The sequence below is a fragment of the Muntiacus reevesi genome, chromosome 5 (genome assembly GCF_963930625.1).
Source record: "Muntiacus reevesi chromosome 5, mMunRee1.1, whole genome shotgun sequence".
Taxonomy (NCBI): domain Eukaryota; kingdom Metazoa; phylum Chordata; class Mammalia; order Artiodactyla; family Cervidae; genus Muntiacus; species Muntiacus reevesi.
In genome coordinates this window covers 17,163,104-17,190,861 of record NC_089253.1, presented here as the reverse complement: position 1 = coordinate 17,190,861, position 27,758 = coordinate 17,163,104, and the positions used below count along the sequence as shown (strand labels likewise).

The following is a 27,758-nucleotide window of genomic DNA, read 5'->3' as shown; positions in this document are numbered from 1 at the left end:
TAAAACTGAGATGAACACTTTATTGTCTCATCCCTACTATATTTAAAATCTGTGTCCACTTTTGAAAGTCATGTGCTAAATCCTTTTTTTCCCCAGCAGATGATCTAAATAAGAGCCTGATTTCATTTACATACACACTCACTTGCACTCCCCAACAACACTTCCTTTGAAAAACAGAATGTCACTTCCTCAATCCAGAGGCCAGAAGTCCCTTGGTTCTGATCTGGGGAGCCAAGACAGGAAACTCTGGTAAGCTTTCGCCTCTCCCTCTGCGGACAGCCACGGGCGCAGCTGACAGCGGGCAGGGTCTGTTCAGAGCTCTCTTGATGCACTGCAGCTGGAAGGCAAGGCTCACTTCCATGCTGTGGGAACGATCCCAGAGTCCAGCACGGACAGGCAGTTTAACAAGGGCATTTCACAGCAAGGGGAGAGGAGAGGATGGGAGACCCGGACATCTTTTAGCGACCTTGCTTCTATTTCCAAACTCAGTCGAATAACCCAGGGCTGATTTCAGCCAAATCTCTGTCAGCGGCACCATCTTGTACTTTGACCCCAACAAGCTAGGCATCTTCTGGTGGGGGCGGAGAGGGTGGGACCAGACCCCTCACTGCTCAAACCAGGCTGCACGACCCTCCCCAGGATACGGAGCCTCTCACTTAAAAGGGAGCGGCTGTCCCGGTAATTTCGGTAAACACTGTCGGCTAGCACCACCTGGCAACTGAGACCCTTGATTTCTCCTGACCCCAGACGCCAAAGAGCTGCACAACACAAAAGCCGGGCCAGTCGTGGCAGACCAAACTGCAGTGTCACCTTCGTGGGGTGGGGGATGCATGTGAGAGACATACAGCATAAAGGCAAAGAAGGGGGACAAACAAATGAGTCACTTAATACAAGGGCTGCACATGCTGCTGACGCTGCCCGTGATGCAGCGGCTGTGGACTGGAAGGAAGCAGGCGGCCACCGGGAGGGGCAGGCAGGGAAAGCGCGGGGGGAAAGGGTGGGAGGCGCGCCGCCCTTTGTGGGGGGCCCGGCCGCGCGGCCCCACGGCCTACGCCCCCCCTTTCCCGCCCACTCCCCGAGCCCCGCAGGCTGGAGCCGCTCGGGGTCGGTACGGACCCCCCGGCCTCGGGAATCAACTCTTTTCCGTCTCCGAAAACAATCAATACAAACTTCAATGCTGGGTTTAGTTTACGGGAGGCTGGCCGGGAGGCGCCGCAGCCTCACCTGGCCGGCCGCCCGCCCCGCCCCTCGGCGGCGCACCTGTGACAGGTGTGCTGCAGCCCCGGGTCGCGGGGCGCGCCGGCCGCTCCCGGCGCCCCCGCCCGCGCGCCCGCGGACCCTCCCGGGCGCCCGGCCCGTCGGCAGGCCGCGGAGCGCCCCTCGCCCCCACCCGCACTCACATAGCGCCTCAACTTCTTCTCGGGGGGCGATTTCCTCAGCCAGCCGGTGCACACCACGTCGCCGCCGCCGCCGCTCATGCTGCCGGCCGCCCGGAGCCCGCCGCGGGGTCGGCGGACGAGGGCGCGGGCCGCTGGCTCAGCCGGCCGGCGGTGCGCGGCTCGCGGCGAAGGGGAGGGGCTGGGGCGGCGGGCGGCCGCGGGGCGAGGGCGAGGACGAGGCGGCGCGGCCCGGCTGCCTCGCGCGCACCCGCGCGTTCTCCCGGCCCGGCCGCGGCGGGGGCGCCCCGGCAGGAAGGGCGGCGCGCGCTCGCCACGCCCACAGCCCGCCGCGCCCCCGGGCGGGCCGCCTGCGGAGGCGCGGACACCGCCTCGCGCCCTGGGCCCAAGGCTCTCGGGGGCGCCCGCGGCTGGCCGCGCCCCCCGGGGTCTTTTTCCCGAAGCCTCCGGCAGTCAGCGGGGCAGGCGGCCGCGCCCTTGGTGGGCGTGGGGTGATGGGCAGGAACTGCGCGCCCTCGATGGTGAAGCGACCTTTCGCGGAGGGTCGTCAGCCAGGGGCCCGAGGGCTGCTCCCCTGTCCTGTCCATTCTCCCTGAGTTTCAGGTTTCAGTGGGTCAGGTTCTGGCTGAAATGAGTGATCCGCTTTCCAAGAGTTTCATTAACTCTCTCACCCCCTTGGTGGGAGAAGAAAATAAACAAACAAAACCAGATTACTACGTGCTGGGCTGGGCGTACGTTCCTTGCTTATACGATCTTCGTTACAAATCTCCAAATTGAGTGGGGTGTGTTATTCCCATTTCACAGATAGCCTAAGGGCCCAAAGCCCTGGCAGTGCGGTCAGGTTTCTCATTCTAGGGATGGGTCGGCGTTGGGAGTGGTACTGCTCATCTATTTAAAGTGGAGAATTGTTTTCATGTCCGCATTAATTTAGGGTCCTCTTATTATCAGAATGGAGCAGGAACTGGCAACCCCACTCCAATATTCTTGCCTGGAGAATTTCATGGACAGAGGAGCCTGGCGAGTTACAGTCCATGGGTTTGCAAAGAGTCGGATACGACTGAACGACTAACACACTATTATCAGACAATAAAGTTCCGCTGGCTCCCACACTGCCTCTGGGAAAAGCAATTCAGTAGAAGAAAATTCTTATGATCTGTAGAATCAAGGAGGCAAAAATGGGTCAAAAATACTATTTCATAGTGAATTGGAAGGCAAGATGGTGTAGAGTAAAAAACTGGGGTCAAAATTCTTCAGCGCTCCAACTTACTGACAAAGGTTAGGAGAATTCTCTGGGACTCATATGATGCAGATGCCTCTTACTGCGTTGTGGAAAGGCTTAACTGAGATGGAGAACGCAGAAGCACATACCTGAAGAATCCAGCATTTTGTGGGGAGGGAACAGGGGGAAAAAAACTCAGCAAAACCGGAAACCTTTGGTTAAAGGCTCTTTTCAACTCACAAAGTACCTCTACAAGCAGCCTTAAAAGGTTAGGCTCTCCACCCCCGACCCGATTTCTTTGAAGAGTGGATAGTAACCCGTTATAGCAATAGGGAACTGCTGCGGGCACCGGAGTGGATCCGGTGGCATCTTGCACTCCCCGAAGACATCAGACCAAGGCTACTTTGCTCATCTCCCTGTCTCTGTGCAGCAAAGCTAGCTCTTGCAAGCTGTTGGACATACTTCTGATTTTACAGATCTTTGCTGGGTTGCGGGAAACTCAACCATTTCAGTTTATAAAAGCTAATTCTATATTCTATGCTTAGCTCTTCTAAGCACCTGGGAAGGTTTAGCAATCAGCAACCCTGGACCCAATTTTCACTGATTTTCTTCACTATCCGGTGTGCTGCTGGATTGTATGTAAAACCAAGACAGTCAGGCTATCTCGGGGACCAGGGCCTTTTAGCCTTTCAACGGAGGGATATTTAAGACACATGTAAGGGCTACCACCAGAATGATGGCCATTTTAACCTCTGGCTTTAAGTACCTTCTATAAAACCCGTGACCCAAATATCAAAATACTCAGAGCCTGTCAAATCGGTCAGGAGGCGGTGACTCCTGACCAAAATAAAGCAATCCTCTGACTTCATTCACATCTGAGTCATGGTGCCAAGTCTCAGGGATTGCAGAGTCTGAGAAATCTGCATGCCTTGTTTGCAGCTGAGGTTTATGATGCAAGTCAGGCATACACACAGGAGGCCTTATCTTTCCTTAGAAGAGTAGTCTTCTGTTACATATCTTTTTATAGTTATAGGATTCAAGACAGACTGGGAGACTGTTCAGCAACCATTAGTTGGGAGTTGGGCTACACTTGGCCAGAAACTCTTGAGGGTCTTATTTTGTTTAACTAAAGATGCCATCCGCCCATATTTTATTTACAATTTCATGTGGAAACATTTCGAGGCCAATGACAGAAGGGCCTTGAAATACAACAGAGTATCAGCTTCAGAAGTCTTCTCTGAACATACCCCTCCTCCCCCAAAAGTTAGATGAAGGGGCTCTTCTTGGTGCTCCCCCACCTCCCCAACCTTTTCATTACTCAGTTGCCGGTACTTAGCTAGGGCTGCTCACCGGTGGAGGGACTGCTGCTGAGGTCCCTGGCTGCACCCCCATGTAGCTCAGTCTTCTGGGCCTGAGGTATGAGCCCGGCCTAGAACAGCCTTCGCACAGGACGTTCCTGTCTGGGCCTTTGCTAAGTCCTCTCCATTCCTTGCCTTTGTTGTTGTTGTTTTTTTTTTTTAATGCTCCTTGGTTTTCACAGGGGAGGAATGGAAAACAAATTATCGGAATGATTTATTTAGATGAAGATCGGCGCCATCTATTGGAACCAGTTGGGACGACAGTACCCCCTTCTCCCGAGAGGACGTGCATCACTAGTCTATAATTTAGGCAATTTTGATTAAAGACCACAGGTATTTCCTGGGGGAATTAATGGCCCGCTGCAAGGAGCGCCGTTAATTCTGTATTCATTAAATCCCCAGGAAATGGCCCGTCTTATGAGGAGGGTTTCTCTGGAGGGGCACTGCAGAGATTAGAGAAACGCACACCTGGGAGGAAGCCAGAGCACCATGTTTTGCTCCCGCCCCTCCCCCCACAGAGCCTGAGTTCTAAAGGGCGCACTCTTGACTTTTTGAGTGTCGTCAGCGACAGCCTGCATCCGTGCCTGTCTGGGAGTTGAGGCTTTGTGGCCGGTGGCAGGTGCATGGCTGGTGGAACGCTCCCAGGAGCCGGCTGGAAGAAATGTCCTCAACTGCACACCAGACCGGGTGATTAATACCGCCCACGCCAAGCCTGACGTCAGTGATCGGACTGGGGGTGGGAATAGATGTTTGTGTCCTAACCCTTCTGCCTTTTCTCCCTTTCAGTTTAGTTGACAGGTTAATTTCTGCTTGCTGTTGTCAAGGTCAGTATGACCAGCTGGGCCACCTCAGCTGGTGACTTTCAGGACACTTGTTTCTCAGGCATGTTGAGGTGGGAGCCTCTTTAATACCCAGGTGCTTTGAGCCCACTTGCTTCCCTCTAACACAATAATCTGACCTACTCAAATCACCTTTCACCGTTTGGGTGGGACTGAGATCTGGAAGTGAGCTTGGAGTGTGGTTGAAGACCTAACCGGGTTTCCTCCCTGTTACACCCAATGGGAGACATTCTGGAAATAAGCTTTCTTGAAAGAGAAAAGTTTGAGCAAGTCGTTCCCCAATTTCTCCTTTGTAAAGAATAAGAACCTGTGCTAATTGTTTTAGGGCAGTTAGGTTCCTGGGACATCTCTGCTGCCATGGTGGTGACATCACACTCCCCCCACCCAGATCAGGCTGCAAAATCAGGTACCATAGTCTTGGAAGAACAAAGGCTGTCAAGGTCCCTGGGAAAGTGCCTTAGAACTCCAAACCCTACTTTGCAAGATGACCCCTTACCTCCTTCAGAGTCCTTCTACCTTGAATTAGGCCTTGAACAGATTATCTCAAGACCCCTTTCCCTAAAATTCATGTATCCAACTCCCCAAACAGTTGTTCATTCTTAAGGGTCACACTGCACCTGTATAAACTGGGTTATCACACTGTCCAAGTTCCTGTTTACTTGTCAAAGAACTGTGAGTTCCCCGAAGGCTGGACTGCGTTTTCCTTTTTTTTTTTCTGTATCCCCAGAACCTCCAAGCATGGTGCCAGGCACAAAATAGATGTTCAGTAAACGTTTGAGAATGAAGGAACCAACCCTTAAAGGATGACAAGTGAGAGCTGTGGACCCTTGGGGCATCCAGAACTCTGGATCATCCACACCAGTATCTGAGAGGGCACCTGAAAGCAGCTGAAGCGCTGAAACTCAGAGGGACTGGCCTGATGGGAGGAGCTGAGCAGCTGGAGGTAATTCTTTGAAGTTTCACTTGTTAACCCTTGGTTTCCAAATCTGCTGTACAGATTCCCCAGACAACCTCCTGTCTGGGACTAAGAATTAAAATCATTTGTGGTTTATCTGGTATCTGGCTTTGTGCAGACAATGTAGCAGGGCGCTGTCACTTGTACCAACACACAATACTAGCAGGGGCCAGAGGAATCATGTTCCCTGACTCAAGCTGGGTTTCATAGCACAGTGGACCAGAAATGCCTTTCTTCTGCGCCAAGTGCAGGCAGAGCTGCCGTGCAGATTTGTTAGTCTCTGTTTCGCTGGGGATCTAAATGCCACAGGAGATTATCTAACTAATTTCACCAGTTATCCAAGATGACTGTTGGACCCATACAGCCAGTGATGGGCTGGTAAAAGTTTAAAACCTGGCTCTTTGGTAGTGTCCGTAGTAGCTTTGATTTGTAGTATGTGACAATTTTTGTGAGGCAAATATGAACCTCCCCACAATTTTCTCGCCAACTATTAATGATTTCAAGCTATCAACTTCATGTCTTCAAATAGAGTTAAAAGATGCACAGTAATACACTTTTAGTATTTACATCAAAAAGATACAATAGACATAATGCCAAGAGCAAATAGTAAAATGTATCAAAATAATTAGTAACTGATGAATTCTGGTTAGTTTTTAAATTAAGGTATCATTTACATACCAGAAGTATCATGCTTTTAACCTGTACTATTTGTTGGTTTTTAGTACATTCTCGAGTTGTGCTACCATCACTGCTATCTAACTTTAAAACATTTTCATCACCCCAAAGAAACTCCATGTCTATTAGCAGTCACCTTTCATTTCCCCAACAGCATTTGCTGGCAACCACTAACTTACTTTCTGCCTCTATGGATTTGCCAATTCTGAATATTTCCTATAATCTGACTCATATACCACATGGCCTTTTGTGCCTGACTTTGTACTTTGTATAACGTTTTCAAGGTTCATTCATGTTGTGACATATCAGTTTTTCTTTATTCCTCTTTATGGCTGAATAATATTCCATTATAGCCATGTACCATGTTTTACTTATATACACTCATCAGTTAATACATATTTTAGTTGTTTCTACTTTTGGACTGTTATGAGTAATGTTGCTGTGAACATTCATGTACAAGTTTTTGTGTGAATCTATGTTTTCACACTCTTCACTATACAGCTAGGAGTCAAACTGCTAAGTCACACTGTGACCCTGTGTTTAACTTTTTACAGAACTCTTTATTGTTTCCCACAGTGGTTACACCATTTTACATTTCAAGCAGCAGTGTGTGAGGATTCCAAGCTGTCCACATCTTCTCCAATACCTGTTATTTTCCACTTTTAATGATAATTTAATTTCAGTGTTATTCTTTAGCAATCAGCTTGCAAAATTTTCCATAGTTTAACAATCCCTTCTCACAGGCTGGCATGAGCCAGCCCAGAACACCAGTACATACAGCCCTCCACAGAAAATCCCGCTGTCCTGTCTAGTCAGTTCCACTTCTTTTTGCTGATAAGAGTAATACTCAACAGATTTGGATTTCCTTCTTACATTCTTCCTATAGAAAATTGAAACAGAAAATATCAGGTTTTTTTTTTTTTTTTTTTTTTCATTTCTGGAATTAAGAAGATTTTTGAATTTGGAGAATCACAAGGTTTTCAGCTCCCACCAAGCACTCTGGGCAGAACAGAGAGTTTCCCTCCTCCATTTACATTGAGAAGCAAAAATAAAACCCAAAATGTATTTTCCTGACACCCAGATGTATCTTCTGGATGAGCTCTTGAGCAGTTGCTTCAACAGGACAAACAGCTGTGGTCTGTTTCAACATAATTTGATGTAATCAGGGTTAATTTTGATGATGCAGTAACTCTGAAGACTGTTTTTTAACTGGATTACTGTTGGGTCAACAATCATGTGGCATTACATTTAGTGGCTGAAACAAAAGCCAGAATTAAAACAGCCTTCCCCCAAGCCCCCTTCTAAATGACAGCCCCGCTGGGATTAGAAGTTATGAGGCACATGTAATACAATTAACTAAAAAAGAAAGTAGCTGCAGTCAAATTACATGCAAGCTTCTCCAAGGTCCAGAGGGTCCACTGAGAAAAGAGCTGGAAACTTATTTGTTGTTGTTGTTTTCTTTTCCTAGAGTGGTGAGAACATGTTGGCAGACATCATTATAACTTCATATTTGGAACCATTTCTGCAGAACAAAGTCTTTATCTTACTTTGAGGGATCTGGCTGTCAGTGTTTATGCCAGCCCAAAAGCAGGGTCTGAGCTGCTTTAGGCACACACATGCTTTATTTAGTCTCTTCCCACTTTTCAGTTTTGGCTAGTCTGAAACACAGCTAAGGCCCGTGACAAAAGCCATTCTTCAACAGTTCTGGAAAGCAGAATCTTCAAAAATAGATGTCTTGGGAAGCTGCCAAATGTGTTGGTTCTTCAAAACCTCTTTAATTCAATTTTGTAGTTCAAAAAAGATCTCATATGTATCCAATCCCGTCTGTAAATAAGTCTCCATTCATTTCTGTTTTTGTGATTTAGGGGATCAAGAAACTTGAAAAGCAAAGAAGTCATCACCCTCCTACTGCACCTTATTTATCAGGAATTCCTCATCTAAATAATTTCCTGACCAACAAATATTCTGAAATAATATGTAAGTGTGATAAAAAGGTAATGAGACAAAGAATAACAAGATTTTTTTTTGCTATTAGTGTACTAGTGTCTTTTTTTAGTTGTAAAAGCAGATACCCATTTTAAGTTTGCTTATGCCCCTACAGGGAATTAACTGGTAAAAAAAAAAAAAAAAAAAAGAAAGAAAAGGTATATCTCATGGAACCCAAGAAAAAGTTGACTGTGGCCTCAGGACGAACAGCAACCAAGGACTAAATGTAGCAAGAGCGAGGCAGCCAGTTTGTATGTGTCTGTGTGTCTCTCACAGGCCATATGGGTCTTCATTTCTGAGTATTTTGCCCGTAGTTCTTTCTCCCTGCAAACTGCTTCCTCTGCCTCTTATGGTACATGTTTGTCTTGTGGCTCCTAAGTTATGTGCTCCTGGTTCAAGCAACCAGTCCAGGCTCTGTCACCCCCAGTCTCCTTAGAGGGAAAGAGACTGGTCCACTTGGGGTCAGGTATCCACCCCTAGCCCTGTCAGCATGGGAAGCTCATGTCCCCCCAACATCGGTGGGCCACCCGGCTAGCATAAGGGTGGGGGGATTCTTGGGTGAAAGATGGGTTCAATAACTAACTAGATACCTTGAGAGGTGTTTAATAGAGACACAAACACCAATCTTATTTCTTTCAGAACATATCCAGTATTTATCATCTGAAACTCAGAAAATACTTAGGAAGGCATATATTTCTATTCAAATACAAAATATGTTTATATTCATATATTTAGGTATATATAAAACTTAGGGGTTTTACATACTTGCTTGTTATTCAATTCTCAATAAAGATTTTCTGAGAACCAACTATGTATGACAAGTTCAGCATAGGAATACTGAGGTAAGATCAAGGTCTTGTTAAGAAGTTCAAGGTATTTCTGGGGAGAGAAACAGATAAGCGGGTGTCTACAAGTGGCAGGTGAGCAATGTTAGAGCATGAGAAATGATCAGCTAACTATAAGGGAACAAACAGAAAGGGCTTAGGTTTTACCTGTCTTCTGGTGCCTCACAGAGAGGCACAAGAGTAGGCATCAATTAACGTTTGTTCAATTAGATGATGTAAGCAGTAGCTCCTTCAATTTTTAGACAAGAAACTTGTCTAGATTTAGACAGCAAGGTGGAGAAAACCACTAACTGAAAATATGAGTGACTCCAAATAGTTCATCTTAGGACTTGCTTCTGAATTCCTTCCATCAATCAAATACATTCATTCAGCAAATGTTCACCGGGCACCTGCTAGATACCAGGCTTTTGGCAATGTGCTGGCTATGAGATGATGAACCGTGTGGGGAGGCTCCTGAGAAGCCTACCAAGTCACTGGACTCTGGAAGCAGTGCTGGAGAGACACCCTTGGAATTCACATTCAGTAACAGATTTCAGCAACAAATTACGAGTTGAACTCATAGTTACTTCTCATTCCTGAGTTTTTGTTCTATGTTCAGGCAAGGCTGAAAAGCCTAGTTTAAAAGTTCAATTTATGAAAGATTTTACAGACATTTAGGGGAGAAAACCAGTTTGGGAGTTATATTTTAAGGAATATTTCCCTTTTGTCTAATAGACACACTTCCCTTTTTTGGGGGGACAGCTAATTCATTCAAGGGTTATTTAATGAGTACTCACTATGTTCCAGATACTCCCCAAGGCACTAGACAAAGATAAATGCCCTCTCCTCTCACGAAGCTCATGTTCTGACAGAGGAGAAAAATGACAGCGTAAGACGACTGGAACTTGCATATGGTACTGAGGGAGCATAATGGAGGGAGGGAGTCTGGAAGCCACTGGCCAACCCCTGGTATCCTGATATGCAAGTACTACAAATACTAACAAACGTATGAAAGTGTAGCAATCCTAGCTGCATTTTGGAGTGTCACCACTCTTGAAATAAAACCCCATGGCCTCGGAGAGTGTGGTTAGAGTTGTTAATATCTTGAATCTGGGTGACTAAGAGGCGACAGGTGTGTAGCTGAGAAAGCCACCCGAGCCCGATCACAGGCGTGTGGAGACAGGCAGTGCTCAGCCAGGGTGCAGGGCGCACTCCAGCTCGACAGGCAGGACAGGACTCTGTTGAGGGCTGCCAACCCATGAGAAAAAAGTTAATCAAGAGTGAAATGACAGTCAAAACAAACACCCGAAAGTTTCCATACCTATTTTTGTGGTTGTTGATCCATGAACAGCCCACTCCTACACTTTCTGAGAAACATTAACCAGATACAAGAGCCTTCCAGCACAAGTTAGTGAGTTGGGTCTTTTCAATAAAGTTGACATGTCTGGTTGGGGGAGCGGTGGATAAAGGAAGGGGAAGCACCTGGATGTCACTTTATTACAGGCAAAGGAGGAATCAGAGTGGGAGAGAAACACATCACAGAGAAAAACACGGGCGAGGGAGTGGAAGAGAAAGGAAGAGAGGAAGAGAGAGAGGTCAAGAGGTGCAGCAGGATCTGGGCCGCACGGGTTCCAGGGCCACATCATTCTGTGGAATGGCTGTCCAGTCCTTGACAGAGAGGCACAGAAGCCAGCTCAAAGGTCCAGACAGAACAGTCAAATTCTTCAGTGAGCAGATCTGTGTAATTATTACTTTTTACTGTAAAAACATTAAGACCCCATTGAAGATTTCACACTAATGGTGTGATATTAAACCATCTATGTTAGAATCATCTGGGTTTCACAGGTGGCTCAGTAGTAAAGAATCCACCTGCCAATGCAGGAGATGCAAGAGGTGGCTCAGTGGTAAAGAATCTGCCTGCCTATGTAGGAGACGTGGGTTCAATCCCTGGGTTGGGAAGATCCCCTGGACAAGGATATGACAACGTACTCCAGTCTCAAACTTAAATTGAAGAAGTAGGGAAAACCACTAGGCCATTCAGATATGACCTAAATCATAAATCAAATCCCTTATGATTATACAGTGGAAGTAGATCAAGGGATTAGAGCCGATAGAGTGTCTGAAGAACTATATGGATGGAGGCTCCTAATGTTGTATAGGAGGCAGTGACCAAAACCATCCCCAAGAAATGCAACAAGGCAAAACAGTTGTCTGAGGAAGCAAGAATATTAAGAGGTGGCAAGAATACACACAAAAAAGATCTTCATGACCCAGATAACCACGATGGTGTGATCACTCACCTAGAGCCAGACATCTTGGGAGTGCGAAGTCAAGTGGCCCTGGGGAACCATCACTGTGAACAAAGCTAGTGGAGGTGATGGGATTCCAGCTGAGCTGTTAAAGTACTGCACTCATTATGCCAGCAAATTTGGAAAACTCAGCAGTGGCCACAGGACTGGAAAAGGTCAGTTTCCATTCCAATTCCAAGGATAGGCAATGCCAAAGAATGTTCAAACTACCCACAGTGCACTCATTTCACATGCTAGCAAGGTAATACTCAAAATCCTTCAAGCCAGGCTTCAACAGTATGTGAACCAACTTCCAGCTGGACTAGCAAAGGCAGAGAAACCACAGATCAAATTGCCAATATCCGTTGTATAATAGAAAAGGCAAGGGAATTGCAGAAAACATCCATTTCTGCTTCACTGACTACACTAAAGCCTTTGACTGTGTGGATCACACCCTCTTGATGAAGGTGAAAGAGGAGAGTGAAAAAGCTGGTTGAAAACTCAACATTTAAAAAAAAACTAAGATCATGGCATCTGGTCCCAGCACTTCGTGGCAAATAGATGGGGAAGAAAATGGGAACAGTGACAGACTTTATTTTCTTGCGCTCCAAAATCACTGTGGACAGTTAACTGCAGCCACGAAATTAAAGATGCTTGCTCCTTGGAAGAAAAGTTGTGACAAGCTTAGACAGCATATTAAAAAGCAGAAATTTCAATTTGCTGACAAAGGTCCATAGAGTCAAAGCTATGGTTTTTCCAGTAGTCAGGTACAGATGTGAGAATTGGACTATAAAGAAAGCTGAGCAAATAAGAACTGATGCTTTCAAATTGTGGTGCTGGAGAAGACTCTCTGAGAGCCCCTTGGACTGCAAGGAGATCCAACCAGTCCATCCTAAAGGAAATCAATGCTGAATATTCATTGGAAAGACTGATGCTGAAGTTCCAATACTCTGGCCACCAGATGCCAAGAGCCAACTCACTGGAAAAGACCCTAATGCTGGGAAAGACTGAGGGCAGGAGAAGAGGGTGTGACAGAGGATGAGATGGTTGGATGGCATCACCAACTCAATGTACATAAGTTAGAGCAAACTCAGGGAGATAGAGAAGGACAGGGAAGCTTGGCATGCTGCAGTCCATGGGGTCACAAAGAGTCAGACATGACTGAGTGAACAACAATTAGAATTATTCAGGGTGACTGTTAAAAGAATGCAAATTGTGGGCTGCTCCATCCTAGACCTTTTAGGGCAAAACAGACTTTCCAGGGTGGTACCAGGATAACCTGAATTTTTAATAAGCTTCCCAGGTGATTCTTACACATAATCAGCTTTGGCAAAGATTATACGAAAGGGGAGTCCCTGAGTCATGGGAGCACCTCTTATTTATCTCTGTATCCACAGAATGGAGCACCACACCCAGCACAGTGAGTCTACTGAACTGAACTGCATACACCAAAGACGTTTTTAGAGAAAAGTCACTCCATCCCACCTCCTGAAACAGCTGATTCCATTTCCCCCCATATACTTGTAGTCCATGGACATAGCTTTTACACTGTTGCAATTACAAAGTATAGTTAAAATTGTTTTTCAACACATCTTCTCTTATAATTTCAATGGCTATAAAATATTTCATTCAACATGCAATAATTATCTTTGTTCATACAGATTTTTTTGAGTTTTGAAAGGGATTCCCTTTGAAGACTTTACCTTTGTATAGTGTTTTCAATTTATGAAACCCTTTCACATAGTCTTGTTTCTCACAACACTGTAAGTTAAATATTATCCTCATTTTGCAGATGCATACACAAACTCAGAGATAAAATAACCTGCTCAAGATTCCACAGCTAGTATGCAGTATGTCAGACACAAACCACAGTCTTCTCCCTCTACATCTAACACCCCTTCCAGGACACCAAACATCTAGCACATTTTCTGGCAGGAATCTGACCCCAGAGTTTCCTGATGCAGAAACCTGTAATGGAGGATGTAGAAGATGGAAATTACATTTAAAGAGATCACTGGCCAGCTGTACCCTAACTGTATAAGGAATCAGTTCCTGCCTGTTGCTGCTGCTGCTGCTGCTAAGTCGCTTCAGCTGTGTCCGACTCTGTGCGACCCCCATAGACAGCAGCCCACCAGGCTCCCCCGTCTCCCCCGTCCCTGGGATTCTCCAGGCAAGAACACTGGAGAGGGTTGTCATTTCCTTCTCCAATGCATGAAAGTGAAAAGTGAAAGTGAAGTCGCTCAGTCGTGTCCGACTCTTTGTGACTCCATGGACTGCAGCCTACCAGGTTCCTCTGTCAATGGGATTTTCCAGGCAAGAGTATTGGAGTGGGCTGCCATTGCCTTCTTCAGTTCCTGCCTGTTAGGGAAATGCAAATAAATAAATAAATAAATAAATAAATAAAATAAATGTAATAGTGGTGGAAATCTTTGGTGAAAGATTCAATAGCAAATTAATAGATGACCCAAGTCCATTTCTGCAATCCCCACATAAAGGGGGCTAGGACTGTCCCAAACATTGTGACACTATTAACTGAGCTTTTTCCATATGACAGATAACAGGAGGAAGAACAACCACTATAGGCTATAAGATGACAGGAAGGAGCCACTGGAGATGTTAAGCCCTTCTAACGTTGCGACTGGTGTCACAGGGTGCTTGGGTAGCAGCTGAGTGGATGGCGCAGGGAAGCATTCCTTGACCAAGAGAAAGACCTGCTTTCAGAATACACTGCCTGGTGAACACCCTAGTGGGGTGCAGCCCTTCCGGGAAGGATAGACTGTCCCAACCGAGCAGTTACAGAGTCTATTCTGGAGAAGAGATGGCTGAGGAGAAGGAAGTGTGAGGTGGTTTCTCATGTATTATATGTGCATGCCACGGAGAAGCAGGTTCTGTTACTATCAGGTTATAATCAAGATTTCTCCAAGGATTAAAAAAAAAAGCTATCTCTTGGGTTTCCCTGTTGGCTCAGTGATAAAGAATCCGCCTGCCAATGCAGAAGATCGGGGTTCCATCCTTGATCTGGGACGATCCCACAGGCCTCGAAGCAACAAAGCCCACACACCACAACCGCTGAACATGTGCTCTAGGGCCCAGGAAGCCACAACTGCTGAGCCCACGTGCCACAACTGCATGCCCTAGAGGCCTGCATGCCCTAGGGCCTGTGTTGTGCAAAAAGGAAGCCGCTGCAATGAGAAGCCCGAACACCGCAGCTAGGGAATAGCCCCCACTCACTGCAGCTAGAGGAAAGCCTGAACAGCAATGAAGATCCAGCACAACCAAAAATGCATGCATAAATAAAATTTTTTTAAAAGTCATCTCTTAAGATAGACAGTTCTTACTCACTGATGGTTCAATGGGTAAATTATTAGAAACTTGGAAAAACATAGAGGGGAGTAATTTATATATTATATACAGGGGAAGGGATATACTAAGAGATTTTTCAAATCTGGGATCATTGGAAAACAGCAAACCTGCAGTTGTTGTTGAGCCAGTGTGCAGAGAACATTCTGCACGTGACAAAAACCAGGTTCTGCGAAACACAGTTCTCACTGTATATATATGTATTTATAGCATGGAAAAAAAAAAAAACCAAAACTTTGCTTCAAGGGCCCACCAAGTTTCTATTCTCAGAATATCATCTTGAAATATCAAAGGCTGGTCACTCTGGGGAGTATATTAATAATTCCTATCAAAGCTCTTTCATCTACCTCCCTATGTATATTCTAAGATGATCCTAAGAGAAAGGTAGGAAAAATACGAACACAGACTCATTAAACAGGGAAAACACGTAGTGAGCTGAAGTATACTGCTGGGTCCATGTTTCTCTTTACTAGAATGTATTTGGGCTCAAGCATCATTTTCCATCACATTCTTAAATTTCTTTTTCCTGTACAGAACAAAGAAATCAGAGGCCAGTGTGCTCTGCACTGGGGCTTAAGATGCAAGATTTGCTGATGACTATAAAAAGTTCTGTGCTTTCAGTTTCTCTGTGGGCTGAGAGTGGTAAACTTTATTTGTAGTCTTACTCTCCAGGATTATTAGGAATTCCTAATAACCAATCTCCATTAACAAACAAGTTAATCTAACCAAACAAATTTCTGGCACAGTAAGCTACAAAGGAATGAGGTCCATAATCTATTGTGGATATGTTAAAAAAAAATATAGTAAACTGTAGAACAATGCCCACATGATAGCCGTATTACTAATAACAATTATGAACAGTAAAATCACTGCAGATGGTGACTGTAGCCATGAAATTAAAAGATACATGCTCCCTGGAAGAAAAGTTATAACCAACCTCGACAGCATATTAAAAAGCAGAGACATTACTTTACCAACAAAGGTCTGTCTAGTCAAAGCTGTGGTTTTTCCAGTAGTCATGTATGATGTGAGAGTTGGAATATAAAGAAAGCTGAGTGCTGAAGAATTGATGCTTTTGAACTGTGGTGTTGGAGAAGACTCTTGAGAGTCCCTTGGACTGCAAGGAAATCCAACGAGTCCACCCTAAAGGAAATCAGCCCTGAACATTCACTGGAAGGATTGATGCTGAAGCTGAAACTCCAGTACTTTGGCCACCTGATGCAAAGAACTGACTCACTGGAAAAGACCCTGATGCTGGGAAAGACTGAAGGCAGGAGGAGAAAGGGATGACAGAGGATGAGATGGTTGGATGGCATCACCGATGTGATGGACATAAGTTTGAGTAAGTTCCGGGAGTTGATGATGGACAGGGAAGCCTGGTGTGCTGCAGTCCCTGGAGTCACAAGGAGTTGGACACAAGTGAGCAACTGAAATGAAATGAACTGAAAGATGTAGTTGAAGAGTCATAAACTGTTAAATCAATGACTAGCTGCTTGAATAGCAGTTTAAGAACCATCTAAACTCCAGATTTCCTTATAAAGGTCCCCCAGAAACTACAACACAGTGTATTAATAACGGCTGTAAATCCACTGGATTCCAAACCAAACTTTACAGGAGCCAGCTGGAGTCTTAGCTGATCCAAGGGGCAGTCTAGGGCTCCTGTCAATGGTGAATGTCTCGGTTTCTGGAGGGGTGCTGACCACGATCTAACAAGACCCATCTTACAGAAATCCTACTGAATCATTTTGGCTCAGGGTGATTAAGGATGCTTTCCACTCTTTCCTTAATGCTTTTTCCATTTTTTTTTAAAATAGGTAATTTATTTTTGGCTGCACTAGGTCTTTGTTGCTGTGTACACTTCTCTCTAGTTGTGGTGTGGGGGCTTCTCGTTGTGGTGGCTTCCTTTGTTGCATGCTCTAGGCACAGGGGCTCCCTCAGTTGCAGCATGTGGGCCCGGTGGGTGGGCTGAGTGGGTTCGGTGTATGTGGTGCACTGGCTTAGCTGCCCTGCGGCATGTGCAACTCCTTGGACCAGGGATTGAACCCGTGGCCCCCTGCACTGGCAGGAGGATTCTTGACCACTGGACCACCAGGGAAGTCCAGCTTTTTCTATCTTTTAATTGGAATATAAACTGGGAAGAACTACAATCAGATATTACTCCCACCTCTTTTTTTTTTTATTATACATACTTTAGATTGCAGACTGAATACAAATATTGATCAGAAGCCAAAAAGCCCCAGACATTTCTTATCAATTCAATCCAGGCCAATCTGTCTTTCAACTCTGCATTTTTATGTTCTTGCCTCACCACTTACTAAAATAAATACATGAATAGCAATCCAATTCAAATAAGCATCTTTCATCTATAATTATCTGAAGTAAGAGATTTAAAGAAGTGTAGAGCTAATCCATCTCACCAATCACATCTTCAGTGCCTGTTCAGTCATGCTTGAATGTCTACATTCAATTTACAGAGAATATAAACGTACAACACTGTAGAGGGACGTTTCTGGCCAATCCCGTTTTAGAGGGACAAAAGGTCAAACAGTCCCTTTGCTGTTCTGTGACAGAGTCTCTGGGCTCGGCCAGAGGCTGGGAGAGCTCTGTCTAGATCTGGAATGAATCACTTACACAATTAAGTTCTTGTCAGACCCTCCTAACCATAGCCACCCCCCACCAAAAAAAAAAAAAAAAAATTGATAGCACAAGTTCCCCAGGCAAGAGGATAAGCGGATGGAAAGTAACTATTTTTCTCCACCTACTTCAAAATTTGAAACAAGAAAGGGAATTAATGATGGAAAAAACATTTCTAAGTTTTAGAATACATTCTTACTTGAGTTACTATTCTGAGGAAATGTTTGGAAATCTTAGAAAAGCAGAATCTGATTTTTTCCCTCATTGGAAACTGGTTACTCAAGAGAAAATAAACACCCTCAGATCACCTTTTAACTCACAGATTAAGTCCTATAAGAGAATAGACTGTCATTAACTATTAAATACATACCTTTGTTCATTATACACAGAATTATACAATGCTGTTTCTGTGTAGAATTTGGATATTCACATATAAGCTGACAAGTTAACATTTAAAAGTTTTTTTTCTGTTGATGCTGCCTGCAAGCAACAGGTTAGTTTTGGCATTCCCCCCCTCCCCCCTATTTTTTGGACATGCAAGGCACGTGGGATCTTGGTTCCCTGACTACAGATGGAACCCATGCTCCCTACAGTGGAAGCACAATCTCTCAAGTATGGGACCACCAGGGAAGTCCCTAGTTTCGGCTTTTCACCATCCTTGTCAGACATTGGTACTTGCTGTTTGTTCACTTATTGATAAAATATAACTACTGAGTCAAAGCTGGGAAATTACTAGGCTGTTATATAAGTGGCAAATGTTTGGCTTCAACCAGATACTCATTATGTAATCAACTGTGAGAGAAAAGAATGAATAAGTGTGACAGTTTGGAAATACACTCCTGGAGACTCAAAAAGATAAGGAAGAATATATGTTTGATGCCTTGAGAAGGAACCCCTTCCACCTCACATTCACACACACTGAACACACTTAAGTCTACTGTTAAACGACCTTATTATACATTACCAGAGACCAAGTTTGTACTAAAAAAAGAAAATCTAAAAGTCAGACTCTAAATCAATTATTGTTAGTGACTATGTCCAATAGATTCATAGAAGATTAAGAGACAGATCCTTAGAATTGACCTACTTTAACACGATAGTTCTGCAGCTGAAATAACTGGGGGCCACAAGGATGATTTTACTTGCCTAAAGCTCCACAGTGAAGCTAATGGTGGCACTGGGGCCAGAAACTGGGGTTTCTCCCATTCAGTATTCTATCACTATTCTTTTTGATGCCCAGCCATCATGTTAATTACCATCACAATTCTATCTGGTTCCTCAAAAATCACTGCAGGTATGATTCCTAGCAGCCTTGGAAACTATTACTGCATCCAGGTTTCAGGCCTGTGAATATTTTTGATTCTTGCTCCACAAAATATAGTATCAAGACTTAAATGCCAAATCAAATTAACTTACGTCACGAATGTTTTAAAACAGTTTCTCTAATTTATCTTCCAGGTCTAAGGCTAAATATCATCTTTTCAGAAATGCCTCCTCTAGCAAGCTTATCTATGATTGTCCTATTCTTTATAACTTTTACGCATGCATGTGTGATAACTTGGTTCAGTCATGTCTGACTCTTTGTGACCCTATGAACCATAGCCCACCAGGCTCCTCTGTCCATGGGGATTCTCCAGGCAAGAATACTTGAGTGGGTTGCCGTGCCCTCCTCCAGGGGTTCTTCCCGACCCAGGGATCGAACCCATGTCTCTTAGTCTCTTGCATTGGCGGGCTGGTTCTTGAACACCAGTGCTACCCTGGGGCATAGGTCACATTTTGAACAATACATTTGTTTACTTATCATTGGAATATCTTCTCTAACAGACTGTAAATTCCATGAAGGCAAGGGTCAGGGCACTACTGTTTATTTAGCAACTAGCACAGTTTGTGGCATGTAGACTAAGCTCAGATAATATCTGCTGACTAAACAAATGAATTTATCTCACTATCCCATGGTTGAAACAAGTCATATGGAAGCCATAATTGTCCCTTTTATGCTGTCCCAAGGCTTCCCAGGTGCTCAGTGGTTAAAAAAAAAAAAAAATCCACCTGCTGATGTTGGAGATGTGAGTTCAATCCCTGGGTTGGGAAGATCCCCTGGAGAAAGAAATGGCATCCCACTCCAGTATTCTTGCCTGGGAAATCCTATGGACAGAGAAGCCTGGAGGGCTACAGTCCATGGGGTTGCAAAAGAGATACAACTTATCTACTAGACAACAACAACCCAAACTTGGTATCTAAGCCCAAGGATTAAAGTTCCAGGGAAGCAGATTTTAGCTCAGCAACAGCAACCAATTAGATTCAGAAATGCAATGAGCTGTTTTGTGGGGTACTGAGCTCTTTGCCAAGAAGCTGCCAAGATACACAGATCCCACTGCTTTAGGCAGAAGTTTTGACCCTGACATCTTGGTGTCTCCTATGACTTCCAACTCTAGGTTCTGCAGTTCTTTCCAAATGTTTGATTTTGAGTTAGGTGCATACAGAAATTCATTAGGAAATAACCTAAGATAAGTTATCTAATGAGACTGAGAAAAATAGATTATTCACGCATGCATGACTTTTTACAATTATTTGATGTGTATGAATTCTGAGTTCACAATTTGCCATAAGTCCATGTACCTGTATGTCAATGAAGACTAAAAATAGAATTTAAAAAATCTGGGTAGCATTTTATGGTTTTAAACACACACACACTTTTATATAATTACTATATCAAGTCTGTGAGGAAAATTATACCTGAGCTTATACAGGGTAAGTGGCTGATCCAAACTCATAAATGTACCTGCTAGAACCATCAGGTCGCAAACTCCCAAATCAGTGATTTTCTCACTCTAATATGCTCTCTAATCACTTTCTGACTCCAAATTATCCACCCTTTAGGTTTAGCTATATATCTTCCTCTTGGATGAAAAATACCTTTCTTCCAAATTCAATGGGAAAAGGCCAAATGGAATTTAAAAACCTGTTTCTTTTCTTTCATAGGTATCAAGAATCTCTTTTATTGATTATCAGAAACATTACAAACATCTAATACAAACAAACTGTAACATGACAGTGATTAGTTTGAACAATTAATACATCTCATTAGCTTTTATACCTAAGGATCAACAGTTATTAAATGTGATTTTTTTTCACAGTCTGATGAAAAATATTTCAATTCACAATAGCAACTTTCTTAACTCAAGATTCAAAAAAGGAATATTTTCTTCTTTAGTAAAGCACTGAGAATAAGATGGGAATTTATCACAAGTTAAATGGCAAGGGAGCAAAGGTCCAACAGCATTTTATTTTTAGCCAGTAGTTTCTTGTCAAAGGTCATAGAGAGCAGTGGTCTACGATTAAAGACAAAGGAAAGTAAACAATGTCATCCCATCCTAGAGTTTGAAGGGAGCTTTGAGACCATCTAGTTCAATTTCTTCTCTTTTTTCTTAGTTGATGCAATAGCTTTGAGATTTTATTTGCTATAAATACCTATTGAGAGTTCATGTTTCCAAGAAATGCCTTCAACTTTCTAAGAAAATCATGATCACGTGTATTTTTCCGGCATCTTCTGGCATGACAATTACATGTTGAAAACTTTTGCAATTTTGTTCTCCTATATGCATATTCATGTGCAATACCTCTGGCACAGGGTGGTTTTCCTTAGTCAGTCTTCCAGCTACAAAAGACACGAATGAGTAAATCTTGGAAAAGGGATAACATCCTTGATATTGTCAATTCCCAAGATGCACTGCAGATAGCGTTCAAATCCCATCCCAAAACCTCCATGTGGCACAGATCCAAATCGACGGAGGTCCAGATACCTGATTTTGAAAAACAGAATATCATTACCTATAAATGCTTCATTTAAGATCAGACGTTATGATAGAATATTATGTTTCAAAAGTATCTTGCAGGCATTTGTGCTTGTCACATCACTGTGGCAGACCAGTCTTTTCACCTTACAGACAGATGAAGGACACAGAGGTGTTAGAGTGATCTGTCCAAAATTATAGAGACGAAACAGCGGCAAATCCTGTTATGCGTTCATGGGCTTTGGTCACATGATCCTAATTTTTTGTTTTATTGGATACTTATATACAGAAAACTTGTCTCCTTAGGCTACAGAAAAATTCCTAAGAACTGTATTATTTTTCTTTAAATACACTCCTCTTCTGTTTCTTAGTATATCAGTGATAATGCTCTTTTTTTCTTATCAAAGTCATATTGTTCAATATATAGAGGAGGGTGAAGCAGTTTGCCTGATGTATTACAAAAAGAGATTCCCTTCCTACTAGTCTGTAAGCTACATCAAGGGCAGGAACTGCATCTTACTCAACCTTTATCTCCAGTGACTACCCAGAAACAGATGCTTACTACATGGAGAGTTATTGTTTGAAGGCATAATAATATACTCTTGAGGACTGCAGTGAGGAAAAACTTCAACTCCTCTGCTTTAAGCCTGGTGGAAGATGTCCAGAGTCATTTTTCTGAAAGGCTACACAGCCTCTGAGGTCCATCCATGCACGTTCTACTCCCACATTAAGACTACATGCTGGAAAATGGTACATTCAGGATTCAAACTCAGATTCCAATAAATCAACCTGGGATACAGTTATTTTATGAAAGAAAGAGCAAGAAGAAGACTCTATAACTCTTTTAATTATTTCATTTGATGGTAGGAATTCCTGAATTATACAATACAGATTAAAATAAATTTATAGTTTCTTGAATGACTTGTAAAATATACAAACATACAGCATAAAACTTAAACACCACAGCTGGCAGGCATTTGGCTCTTTAAGAATAAAGACTATAACCTATTCCCCCACTATTAATAACAATGACTACATGTATTGGTATTTTAGCTAATTAAGTACTTCTCTTTCTAAAATAAAAAACAAACTACAACTAGGTGAGTTACAACCAAGTGAGACATCAATAAGAAAGAAGTTATCTAGGATAAAACCTGAGATTAGTAAGCATGATCAGAAATGATGGAAGGAACACAGTCTTGAGTAACTGAAATGTTTGGTAGCTAAATTAACTTTAACTTTATAAGGCATGGAGGCAGAACATACTTTGATTTAGTGAGAAAATGAGATGAAAGGCATATCATACCACCTGCCACAAACACCTGCAGGATCTGAGCTGGCTGCTAAAAGTCCAGTATCCAGCTTTAGCTGGCTTTCAATTTCTCATACACAGATGTCAGAACACTGGCATAAATACCTGGAAACTGAATTCAGAAGAAGCAGTCTGCCTGTAGTATTTTTCTTGCCTTTGCTTTGATAGATGGAAAGATTTATGTCTAAAAATAAGTTTTCAAAAGAACCTGTATTTGTTTGATTGTTGCTATATTGGTTCTATAGAAGAGATGGTAAAAAATTGTGGAACTAGTTACAGATTTCATTTGCATGGGGCATGTAGAAACGGGAAGTGAAAAAATTCTTAGACACCTGGGGTAGCTACGCATTCAGTGTGGTAGAACACTAGCAGAGATCACAGACTTGAAGATTTTTAAGGTCATTTCCACTTTTAAGATACCATGATTACCATATAAAAGGAAGCAGATTCCAGCTGTTAAAAAATAAAATTCAATGAGTAAACTTTAAAAGTCTTTATTCTATGATTCATCAATCAGGCAGGATCCCACCTAGCAACAGAAAAGAACTCTGAGGAGCTCTACAAAATGATTTTAGGCAGAAGGGGGCAGGACAAGGAAGTTAGTAGCAAAGAGTGAGTGGTTTCAGGCAAGGTCATCTTCCTTTAGGAGATGACACGTGTCCATCAGGCAGATGACCTCACTAGTGTTGACCAGGTGATTCTAGACTCTCTGGTTCAAGATTCCACCTCTGGGAGATGTTGAAATTATAATGAAATCAGGTATTAAGTCTCAGTTTGGGGATATGAGCTTAGCACAAGTGACTTCATTTTGGGCCTGTTGTCTCTTAAAATAATAAATACTTATATTTAGAGATGTTAAGAATTTGAAAACTTTAGTTGGGAAAAGAGTAGTATTGAAATGATAAAGACCAGAAAAAGTCTAAACCAATGATTAAGATATATCTAGTTTTATATATATATATATATATATATATATATATATATATATATATATATATATATAGGTAGTTTTTATATACTATGAATAACATCTTGTAGACAGAAAATAAATTGAGGTAAAATGCGTAAGCGTGACAATCAGGTTCATCAACCTAATAGCAAAACTCAGCACTAAAGGAGGAAAGGCGGAAGGAAATTAAACTAAACTTTTACTCTGTGTAGACACTTAACTTATACTGCTTCATTTCATCTTCACAAAAATCCTGTGAAGTATATATTACCATTCCATTTTATAACCAAGAAAACCAAGGCTCAGAGAGATTAAATATGCCAAAGTTCATTACTGATAAATAAAGCAATCAAGGGCCGTTACTTGAACCCAATTTCAGGCTTTTTGCATCTCTGAAATCTAGCTCCATTACCGAAAGGCAAGTGTGTAATTTGACCTTTCCCTCTGCTGAGGACAGCAAAAGAGTTAATAATATGGTTGATACTATTACACAAGATCCTGAAAGACTTTTATTACAGAAATATGAATAAATAAATAAGTTGTATATACTTAAAAGTACTTGAAGAAGGGATCTGCGGAAAGAACACCAGAACAATCTGGGAATGCAGAAAGATGATCTTCCCTAAGCAGCTTAGGTGGTGGAGCACCTAGAGTTGGTGGAGACCCCATGGATCACTTAGCTCAAGCCCCTAAATGAGCTAAGAAAATGAAGCATAATGGTTAAGAACAAAGTCCCAGTTCTATGCTTCTGTGTGCTCTTGATTAAGATAGTCAACATCTCCAGGTCCCAGGCCTGGAAGGATAATAAAAAGGGATTAAGAATGGCACCTAACTCAGGGGGTATTGTGATGATTACACAAAACAATATCCATCAAAATTGTAACATTATTATCTGGCACACAATTGGTAATAAATAAATGACAGACATTATTACTACTACTTTTCAGAGATTCAAAGGGAATAACTAACCTCAGAACCTGTTCATTGTTTTAATCCTCTTCTATAGCACCCTGGAAATATAAGTGAAAACTATGTAACACTCAGATCCAGAACCAGAACAACAATTATCAGGGGTCATGTTCTTACCATTGGTAGGCTTCTGTCAGTCCTAATCTGTAAAATGAAAATAAGAAAATTCTTTCAGAGAATGACAATAAGATCAATATACTAACCACCAGACATTTATTCTGGGTTATGTGCAAAGTGCTCTTTATAAAGAAGTAAATACCAAAACCTGTGCTCTTAAATAACAATATATAATACAGTTGAGGAGCTGCACCTTCATTAGGTGGTAAGAAAGGTAAGAAAACCAATCTTAGGAAAACTAACAGTCTAATATTATCAAATGACAAATGCTATGGAAAGAAAGCAAGGTTCAGAGCCCTAGAGAGAGGGTTCATCTGAGATAAACTTATTGTCCTGTGACATAAGAAAACCACTATTACTACTTCGTAATGATGTCTAAAGGCACACCCAGACAAGGGATGTACAGACACAATTTTCTTTCCATAATATTAAAATAGTTAAAAATACGAAATAGTACTAAAAATACTAAATAATAATATAGATTCTGAGGCTGCTTCATAATATGGTTGCAAATTGTTTTTTTGCCAATTTGAGAAATGTTAATAAAATTTAAAGCTCTTAGTACTCATTAAAATTAATTTCAGTCCTTAAAAGTATTTGGGACCATGGCGTATCTCAAAGTGATAAGGATTATGAAAAATTCAAATGTGCAAAAATATGAAAAACATGATAGAAGTCAAAGACAGATCCCGGAGATAGGGAAACACATATATCCACTTAATTAGGAAAGATAAATTTGGATATTATCAGATATTAGGTAAACATTTAATGTTATGAGGAAAGGTTTCCTGAAGGAAGGAAGCAAGTACAGAAAACAGACCAATTAATCTTTCAACAGATGAGATTTCTTGCCATGTGTGAATTTTATTGTGCTTTGAAAAAAAAACCCCAGAGAATCTTCAAATTCTTTCCATCTAAGGAGTTTTACTGTCACTTCAATTCCACAATTTCCCCAGAACTTCCTAACACTATAAAAATACTAAGGAGTTAGTAGTCTAGTTGATAAAAAGTCCTCCCAGAACATATTTATCCCCTTTCTTCTGGATGCTAAACCAAACGGAGCAGTTCAGATGACTGGGATTACAAAACCAAGTTACTCAACAGATTTATAAGTTGGGATCTTGGAAAAGCAACAACCTTTTAAGCACTTCTCCATTCGGAAGAGAAGGCCTTACAAATGGCTAATTTAACAAACATGTCAAACAATCAAGACTTTTCCAGGTTACTATGAAACCTAGTATTATCTGGAGAGAAAGATTACACCTTCAACATGGGAAAGTCTTTTTTTAAAAAAAAGTTTGGCACAGTAAAAGTGGAAACCATGGAAAACAGAGGTTTATAACCTTGGTTAGTTTAGGAAGTCATTGTGGTTTTTTGGCAGACCATGCACATACAGGAGTGGTAGTTCAATTAGAAACATGATTCCCCTACTTCTCATCTCCAAAACATTTTCTATGTGTTTATGGATACATTTCCCAGGTCTCAAACAGTGAGTTAAAGTTGTTCAAATACTTAAATCAAGACACTTACATAGTAGAAAACCTGAGGAAGGGAAAACTGCTTATTCTAAATGCTAGCTTAGCAGATAATTTTAGTTTCTTTCTTCCTCCATCTTTATCCTTTCCCTGGTTCAGAGCCTGTCTGCACGATTTAGTTTAAAACCACACACACCCAAATCCAACAACTCCTTTTCCCCCAAAACACAGAGAAAAGGGAAGAACAAACTTTAAGGGGCTTTAGTTGCCTTCCCTTTTTCTATCACTAACTTTTAAAAAAGCTGTTTCTATAGGGAGAGAGATAAACAAGTAGTGGGCAAAAAAAAAAAATCATTGTGTTTCATATAATAGCTCTAGGCTTTCAGAAAGAGAAGCTCAGAGAGGTTAAGTAACAACTTGCTTAAGTTCACACAGAATCTGAGATTCAGGTCTCTCAGGTACTAAGACCTACGTACTATTCTGTTAGTCTGCCATTACTGCCTTTGAGTGTCCCATTCCCATTTTTTAAATTTCATTTTTTCTAGTTCTGACCAGTACCTGGCCAATCGCTGTTCTAAGAAATGGTACCGTTCCTCTCTGAGGCTTCCTCCAAAGAGTTCTCCAACTCCGGGAACCAGAAGATCAACAGCAGCAACCTGAAAAGGAAAAAACTCACAAACACCATTCTGTTTTCAGACCATCCCAACAATGTCAGTTTCTGAAGCAAGTGGAACTTACAACATTTTGATGACTGGCTGTTTAACTGCTTACAGTTAAACAGAATCTTATTTATTTTAGCTGTTCATGTCTCCTCTTTTAATACTAAATGTTTAATTATTATCTTTAGAATATAAAATGCAGGTGGACAGTTCCCCCTCTGGCACCATTAATGTGGTATACTTAACAAAAATATGTTTTCTGCACAAATGTGGTGTAAATGTTAGTCATAAAAAATGTGGAAAGTATTAATAATTATAAAAATATTTTAAAACACCTATGATCATGCAGAAGCAATTACATGCTAGCGGATTTTTTTTCAGGTTTTTTCCTTGTATGCTTAAAAAGTATAACAGAGATCAAATTACATATAAAATTTACCATTCTCATTATCTTAGCCAACATAATACAATAAATATTTTTCCTATGTTAGTAAAAATACTTCACATACTTAATGTTTTAATAGCTGCACAGTTTACTGTTTAGAAGTATAGTTTATTTAACAGCTTTCTGTTGAATATTCAGGGTGTGTGTGTCTTTCATAAATAATGTGGCAATGATGTTTTTCTTTAATTTGAAGTATGTTAGTACATGTAAAATATGCTCTGATTGTTAATCAAATTAAAACAAAGAGATAACACTTTGGTGTTATCAAAATGGTAGAGAGAAACAAATATGGATTAGAGAATGCATAAACTAAATACTCTCATACCTCTGATACAACCTTTCTGGTCAGCAACTGGGCAAAAGATAATCAAAAGCTTTAAAAGTGCAATTTGCTTTGACTCAGCAATAGTAGTTCTAGGAACTAGTTCCAACAAAATAATCAGCGATGCAAAAAAAAGAAAAAAAATTCAACACACAGAATATTTAATACAGTATTGCTTACA

The 27,758-nt window shown here is 42.0% G+C and overlaps 2 protein-coding genes and 1 long non-coding RNA gene across 6 annotated transcripts in view; 1 reads left to right on the top strand and 2 right to left on the bottom strand.

Annotated features, from left to right (window-relative positions):
- The window catches only part of GAB2 (GRB2 associated binding protein 2), a 172,753-nt gene extending 171,130 nt beyond the window's left edge, over positions 1-1,623 (bottom strand). Inside the window, exon 1 of one of the 2 annotated variants that reach the window (XM_065937010.1) lies at positions 1,401-1,623. In XM_065937010.1, coding sequence (XP_065793082.1) covers positions 1,401-1,478 — 78 coding nt within the window. In that variant the 5' untranslated portion in view covers positions 1,479-1,623. The remainder of the gene's footprint in view (positions 1-1,400) is intronic. The other variant, XM_065937011.1, reaches the window with a different exon arrangement.
- On the top strand, positions 188-26,831 carry LOC136169201 (uncharacterized). The gene is made up of 5 exons (XR_010663399.1): positions 188-249; positions 5,541-5,756; positions 8,309-8,420; positions 10,061-10,234; positions 26,697-26,831. It is a non-coding gene; the product is annotated as an uncharacterized lncRNA (long non-coding RNA).
- NARS2 (asparaginyl-tRNA synthetase 2, mitochondrial) overlaps positions 20,520-27,758 on the bottom strand; it is a 130,196-nt gene continuing 122,957 nt past the window's right edge. The window contains exons 12-15 of one of the 3 annotated variants that reach the window (XM_065937014.1): positions 26,710-26,807; positions 24,677-24,703; positions 24,560-24,600; positions 21,202-21,338 (exon numbers count right to left, since the gene is read on the bottom strand). In XM_065937014.1, coding sequence (XP_065793086.1) covers positions 24,591-24,600; positions 24,677-24,703; positions 26,710-26,807 — 135 coding nt within the window. In that variant the 3' untranslated portion in view covers positions 21,202-21,338; positions 24,560-24,590. The other 2 variants (XM_065937015.1, XM_065937013.1) reach the window with 2 other exon arrangements.